Here is a 7500-nt window from a genome sequence, read left to right on the forward strand (position 1 = left end):
ATTTTATAATCATCGCTTTTGTATGGCGTTAATTGGTGACGGTTGTCTTGGTAGAAATGGGTTAGTATTCCAACTACAAAACAATGGTGTCCACTGTTTGAGTCCAATATCTGCTTTAACAATTAATGCAAATTAACATATAACCACGTGGACAATGCAAACAATAATCTCTCTCTCTCTCTCTCTCTCTCTCTCTCTCTCTCTCTCTCTCTCTCTCTCTCTCTCTCTCTCTCTCTCTCTCTCTTCAAATACCAAGTCTGTGCCAGACATCGGTGATCATGGTACGCCATTCATATCTCTGATCAGATAAACTACAAAAAACAAAACAAAACAAAAACAAAAACAAAAACCCAACTAATATTACTCTTCTCTGTCTTTGTCACCCAGCTGTTCAAACTATTCCTTTACTCTTTTTACCTTCTATCTTTCCTGTGAGAGCAAGATGTCCAATACTTTTATGTCGATTGAATTGTCTTTTTCTTATTGTACGAATCAATAACCTTTTAGTTTCAGCTTGCTCTACTACTTCTTCATTACTTTTCTTCTCTGTCCATGAGATTCTTTATCATTCCTCCAGTTTCTTTCTATTGTCCTGTAATTATCCAACTTTCACAGCCGTTTAATAATACTGACCATACGTAGGCCTTCAAAACCCTATGTTTTGTTCTCATTGAGATATTGTGGTTTTTGAAAATTAGACTCATTTTATTATAACTATCTTTAGCTACTGCAATTATTCGTTTTATTTATGTGGTACATTTGCCATCTGAAGTTATTATGTATGCAAGATATTTAAATGTCTTAACTTGTTTTATCGTTTTTCCTTTGCTTTTTAACCCTTTCCTTACCAACTATAGGAACGTCGTCACATTCGTTACGATACAACCAGCTTTTAAAAAAATTCAAATGTCTTTTGTACATCATATAATTTAAAGAAAATGAACAGTGTATTGTAGAACATGTTTTGCCAAGGAAATTATGAATCGCAAGAATTTTACTGCCATTGTGTCTGAGTGATAAAAAAGTCTATTTTTGTGTTAGTTGGGTGTGAAGTTTTGGGGAAAATCCTGAATATGGATGGTAAGGAAAGAGTTAAGTTACGTGTTGGTTTTCTTTCTTTCCTTGGAACAACCATACATTATGTCTTTTTTACATTTAAATATAAACCCGTACGTTCACTCTTTGTAACTACTTCATCAAGGAGTAATTGTAAATTTTCTTTTGAGTCTGAGATTAGTGCTGTGTCATCTGCATACCGTATATTGTTGATATTCTCACCATTGATCCTAATGCCTGGACTATCTCCTAAAGTCCTAATAATTGTTTTTTTTTAAATGTGAATATTAAAAAGGTCTGGTGACAAAACACATCCTTGTCGAACACCTCTTTTATTTTGTTTATATTCACTGAATTCTCATTCAATCTTGACAGTTGCACTTTGTCCAATATACGTTTTAAATAATTCTTAGAGATGTTCCATCTATGTCTAGTCCTTCAAAGATATTAAATAATTTATCATGTCTAGCCTTATCAAATGCCTTTGAGTAATCAATAAAACAGGTCTTTCTGGACTTCAATACATCTTTCCATCAACATTAATAAGGTGAAAATAGCATTTCTTGTGCCCTTGTCAGGAACAAATCCAAACTGAGTTCTTGATATCTCTGGTTTTAGACTTTTCCTCATTCTGCTCATTAGATCTCTTGAAAGTATTTTTTTGAAGTGACTCATTAGAATAATCGTTCGGTGTATCTCGCATTCCGTGGCCCCTGGTGATTTTGGAAGTGTTATAAACACTGTCATATATCTTATTCAATAGATTTGTCACTGTGTTTAAACCTAAATCCTCTAATGTTATGATAATTTCTATTGGGATATTATCAGGGCCTGTTGCTTTGCCTAACTTCATTTTTAAAAAAATAGCTGCTTCTACTTCTTCTTTTAAAATTGGTGGCCCGTCTATCTCTTTGTTTATTGTTAGTTTTTCTCTTTCATCATAAAAAAGTTCTTCTATATACTCTGACCATCTATTCAACACATCTGTTCTATCCATCAAAACATTGCCATCTTTAGCTTTTATGCATCCTGTGCTAGAACATAATCTTTTACCACGGACTCCTTTTATCTTTTCATTTATAAAAATGTGCTATCGCTATTTTATTTCTATTTCTAGACACTGGTCATTTATCCATTTCTCTTTTGCTCCATTACATTTTAAAAAAAATATTTGCTAATGTTTCTTTGCTAAGATTTTATGTTTTTTTTTTACATCTGATTTATATTGCCTTCTTTCTTCCAAACAATAATAGTGTTATACTATCTCTTTGTATTCATGCTTTTGTTATCAGGATGCTATTTATACCTTTCAACATAAACATGTTTTCGTGAGCTGATCTCACGGTGTATTAATATGTATAAAATACAATCTTTTTTATCATATTTGATATGGTTGTTTGTAAAACCATGGCCTTCGTAAACTAGTAGACCACGTGATTATAGGATATTTCCATTTTTTATGCCCTGTATATAATGTTTCAACCCTCTGACTGTTGTAGAAATGAAGAACTATTGAAATGTACCATCTTAGCACAGGTTGTTGTCTGTGTCATTGTCATATTAGGCGGGTTTTTAAAATTTTTTTTGTTTCGGAAGACATCCTTCGATAGCTTTATATTGTGTGTGTGTGTGTGTGTGTATGTGTGTGTGTTTGTATGTGTATGAGAGAGAGAGAGAGAGAGAGAGAGAGAGAGAGAGAGAGAGAGAGAGAGAGTATATGTGTGTTTGTGTTATTCTGTCTGCGCATGCTTTCTTCAAAAAAAGGGGGGAGGTGGAAGTAAAAGAAACAAAAGTGTGTACCCAAGATTTTTTTTTTTAAAGCGTTTTATAGTATTAAATATCTCACGTGTCCATTATATCGGGCTTACTCGTCTGGGTGTTTACGTGTTTAGTGATTTCTACACATCTTTTGATTACGTCACCGCTTATCCATTGCCACAATCAGGTCGTGCCAGCCGCCACTCCAGATATTGTCCATCGACCAGAACGAAAACACTTCGAATATTCGTCCAGTCTTCAGAGAAGTAATTCGTTTTACCAGGCACAGAAACAACGGCTTAGACAGGAACGGAGGAAAGAGTTGGACGAGTATCTGAGAAAGGTCAAAGATTTACGACTTTGCCTCGTGTAAACCTACATACTATATGCATTGTAGTTTGGGGTGGAGGTAGAAGTAGAAGAGGAAGGGAGGGGGGGGGGGGTCGAGTTGTTTTTATAGTTGTATGCCAGCTCCACTATTTGAATTATTGCCAGGGTTTAGCACTCTAGACTATCCTCTTTTTTTTAATCTTAGGAGAAGGATGCTTCAAGAAGATTTTTTTTTTTGGTTTCAAAATAATTTTCATCGTTCTACTTTTAGATGAAAACTTCTTTCTTCTCACATAGCGTTTTTGTGGTCCAATCCAATCCAAATCCATAATATTTGCAGTTTCGTGTACTGAAGATTGGCGGAACTAGTTATAATATCAGGACCACCCACGATTACACGTAACTAAATAGTGAAGTATTTTTGCACTAAACACGTTGCAATCACAGAGAAGTCTAATAATAACTTTTATAATCCAAAAAAGTAAGGGGGGGGGGTGGGGGGGGGTGGAGGTATTGTCTAGAGTGCTTCAATCCAGGATATTGTGTAGTCGCCAGATCAGTTTACTATTTGCTTACTGAAATAGATTCCGTTGCTTTTAGAAATGTGTCTGGTGTCGTAAGGATAATTATTGGTATGCTGCCCTTTCTGTACCGTTTTAGACACCCCCCAGCTCAAGACTCCATTCTAGCGACAGCCCATTCCAGACTTCGGCCGATTACAGGAAACGATTATCGGATATCCGGAACCAAGAATATAATCGACTCCTTTTAAAGGTATTCAAACCACGACCCATCATTTACTGGCAGGATTTGGTTGAAAGATTAGACGAATAGATGTTTCGTGATATAAAGTATAGTGGGTTTTTGTTTGTTTTGGGGGTTTCTTTTTCTTCTTTTGTATAGAGCTGACGTCATTCATGATAAGAATTAGATCTTTTTTTAAATCAACAAAAAACCCAGAGGTATCCTCTTTTCCAATTGGTCCGATCATCCACCCTTGATATTTAAAGTAAAAAAAAAAAACGTTTTGAAAAAGATATTTACGTAACAGTCTAAGGCACACGTAGTCTTTTAATGAATATTTCATAATTAATTGTACAATAATAACAGGTCTCTGTTTAGTGGACAGATGAATTTAAAATAAATAAATAAATAAATAAATAAATAAATAAATAAATAAATAAATAAATACAAAGAAGAATGACCTCATTGGCGGCTTAACTCAGTTGATGGCGTTGACAAAATGGCCTTTTGATTGACAGAAAAAGGAAGTGGATGCGTCGCACAGTCGGAAATGGCACACACCGGAAACAGCAATGGAGGAACGGGTACTTCCGCTGGGCGGATACGAGTCGCGCCACAAACAGTACGAAGAGCAGCGAAGGCTGGAGTGGCTGGAACACCTGGCCAAGTCTAGTCCTAGTCCAACACGTGGTCAATTCGACAAGGTCAAGGACGGAATGGAGGTCAACCGGAATTAAATGGGGGTTTTTGTGTTCATCTTGGCTTGAATTTAAAGCAAATCCACAATCCAAGGCACCAAATGTTTGCTGCACGAGTGATGTAAAGTAATTAGCAAGCTCTTTAATTTCTGGCCCATTATTCTGCCTCAGTCCACATCCTATTATTATTATTATTATTATTATTATTAATTATTATTATTATTATTATTATTATTATTATTATTATTATTATTATTATTATTATTATTATTATATTAATAATACTAATAATAATAATATAATAATAATAATAATAATAATAATAATAATAATAATAATAATAATAATAATAATAATAATAATAATAATAATAATTTTGTTGTTTAGTGGCTATTATCTTACACATCCCAATGGCTAGAAACAAAGTAATCCAAAATGTATCATTTTATTACCTGTTTAAAATAAATCAAATAATCCATGATGTATGTACTTAGTCGATGTACAAGCGACAGATTTTAGTATTTTAGATATCGATTTTAAGTACTAAAAGTATACACTCAATTCAATCGATATTTTGGTTGCCTTTATGTCCGATTTTTTCTTTTACTTGCTAGTTATCGATATCTATATCATATCATTTTACCACGATTCATTTTCATCACACACATACACACACACACACGCGCGCACACACACATGCGCGCGCATACTCACTTATCCCTTCGTCTGTGTTTGCTGTGTTAACTATGTGACAAAATGGGGAGCAGGCACTGGTGTACGATACACATCATACACAGTTTCTGTTGCGTTTCACGATGGCACTGCTAGTACTACCTACTCACAATGGCTGCTGCAATGTATTCTCCATGCGTGTGCTGTGTAGGAAGTATATTAGCTGTGTAAATAATGAGATTTAAATGGTAAGGTACGTGTATATAGTTTTTAAATTGACGCGCCAGATATGAGAAACTCAGCGAATTATGGTGATTAATAATCAATTAGATATATCATGTCTCACAATCTCTCTGTCTCTCTCTCTCTCTCTCTCTCTCTCTCTCTGTGTGTGTGTGTGTGTGTGTGTGTGTATGTGTCTCTCTCTATTTCTTTCTTTCTGGTAGGCTGTACCATTGTCCAAACAAATCTATAATTATGGGATATGTTTACCCAATAAAGATGATGTGTCTGGAATGGAATTATGATCTTGGCCCTAAGTTAGAAAACTGGAGCTTTTTTTTTGTTTGTTTGCTTTTTTTTTTTTTATTTTTTTTTGTTGAATTATTTCCCATTGTCATCATGATCTCAACTCACTATCTGTCCTTTCGTATGACAACGACGGCTGATGATGTTCGTCCTTCGGGACGAACAGAGCTGACCATCTCACCTTCTAAACAACGCCTCGCATACTGATGTTCTGAACCCCAATCCATCAATGGCCATGCGTCTAGGGCGTTTGCTTCGTGGTCTTGTGACTGGCCACGCGTCCAGGCCATATGTCTTTGTGGTTTTGTCACTGGTCAAGCGTCGAGACCACTTCCTTCGTGGTCTTGTCACTGGCCATGTGTTGATGCCATTTCTGTGTCGTCTTGTTACTGGCCGTGTGTTGAGACCATTTCTGTGTCGTCTTGTTATTGGTTATGTGTTGAGGCCATTTCTGTGTCGTATTGTTATTGGTAATGTTTTGAGGCCATTTCTTCGTGGTCTTGTCACTAGCCAAGTGTTGAGGCCATTTCTGTGAAGTCTTGTTACTGGCCGTGTGTTGAGGCCATTTCTTCGTGGAATTATCAAGGGCCAAGTGTTGATGCCATTTTTTTTCGTAGTCTTTTCACTGGCCATGTCTTGAAACCATTTCTTCGTCGTCTTCTTACTGGCAATGTGTTGAATCCATTTCTCCCTGGTCAAGTCACTGACGACGCGTCAAGGCTATTCCTTCACTGGCCATACGTTGAAGCCATTTCTTCGTGGTATGTCACAGGCCCTGTGTTGTGAAGCCATTTCTTTGTCGTCTTGTCACAGGTCCTGTGTTGTGAAGCCATTTCTTCGTCGCCTTGTTAGACAGGCCCTGTGCTGTGAAGCCATTTCTTGGAAGGTTCTGGGTTCGAGCCTTTATATACAGTACAGTGTCATTTTCTCTCTCTCTCTCTCTCTCTCTCTCTCTCTCTCTCTCTCTCTCTCTCTCTATATATATATATATATATATATATATATATATATATATATATATATTATATATATATAATTAGAGTTGATACAAATTTATGTTCCATCTAGAGCTATTTTTGTTCCCAAATGTTGACACCACTAATACGTATTTGTGTTTCAATCGGTTGCTAGGGAAGGGGAAAAGGAAAGAATGGGAGGAGCCACGAGCAAGAGGAGGCGTTCCCGTTGGGCGGTTATGCCCTTATAAGGAAGAAGCTCAACGAGGAAAGGCGGAGAGAGTATAACGAAATATTACTGGCCAATCAGGTAGCCAGGATTGTAAACTCCATCGTATCGGAATCTGTGTAATCTATAAGCTATAATATTGTGTGACCCACCGTGCCTCTATGGTGTTATGTCGGAGTAAACCGAGTGTAGGAAGTGGAGTCAAGAATAAAATTAAAAACAATATAAACCTTAACGGTTTGAAAAAAATTATGTTTAATTTTTGTTTGCCGGGGGGGGGGGGGGGGGGGGGTCTTTGTAATTTTTTAAAAGTTTAAGAAACAAATTAAATCTAACTCAATTTATAAGAGGCTGTTTACAAAATTATAATAATAAATAATAAAAAAAAGTTAAGCATATGTTGCTATTTGAAGCATCCCGTTTAACTGGACATAACACTGTTTTGGGACAGTGAGACACATAATACTGTGATTGCTAGTCTTACGGTGACGTAGTTACAGCATGGTATGGTGTCCTGTTCTTACGATGA

General features: G+C 36.1%; 1 protein-coding gene across 2 annotated transcripts in view; it reads left to right on the forward strand.

The window, feature by feature from the left end:
• LOC144970426 (uncharacterized) overlaps window positions 1-7500 on the forward strand; it is a 227617-nt gene that overhangs the window by 71202 nt on the left and 148915 nt on the right. The window contains exon 13 of one of the 2 annotated variants that reach the window (XM_078910058.1): window positions 3002-3157. The exons of the other annotated variant lie outside the window; for it this stretch is intronic. Within the exon in view, the coding sequence (XP_078766184.1) occupies window positions 3002-3157 (156 nt within the window). The remainder of the gene's footprint in view (window positions 1-3001; window positions 3158-7500) is intronic. 2 annotated transcript variants of the gene reach the window in all.

The sequence above is a fragment of the Berghia stephanieae genome, chromosome 1, assembly GCF_034508935.2.
Source record: "Berghia stephanieae isolate SIO BIC M18660-M18661 chromosome 1, UCSD_Bste_1.3, whole genome shotgun sequence".
NCBI lineage: Eukaryota > Metazoa > Mollusca > Gastropoda > Nudibranchia > Aeolidiidae > Berghia > Berghia stephanieae.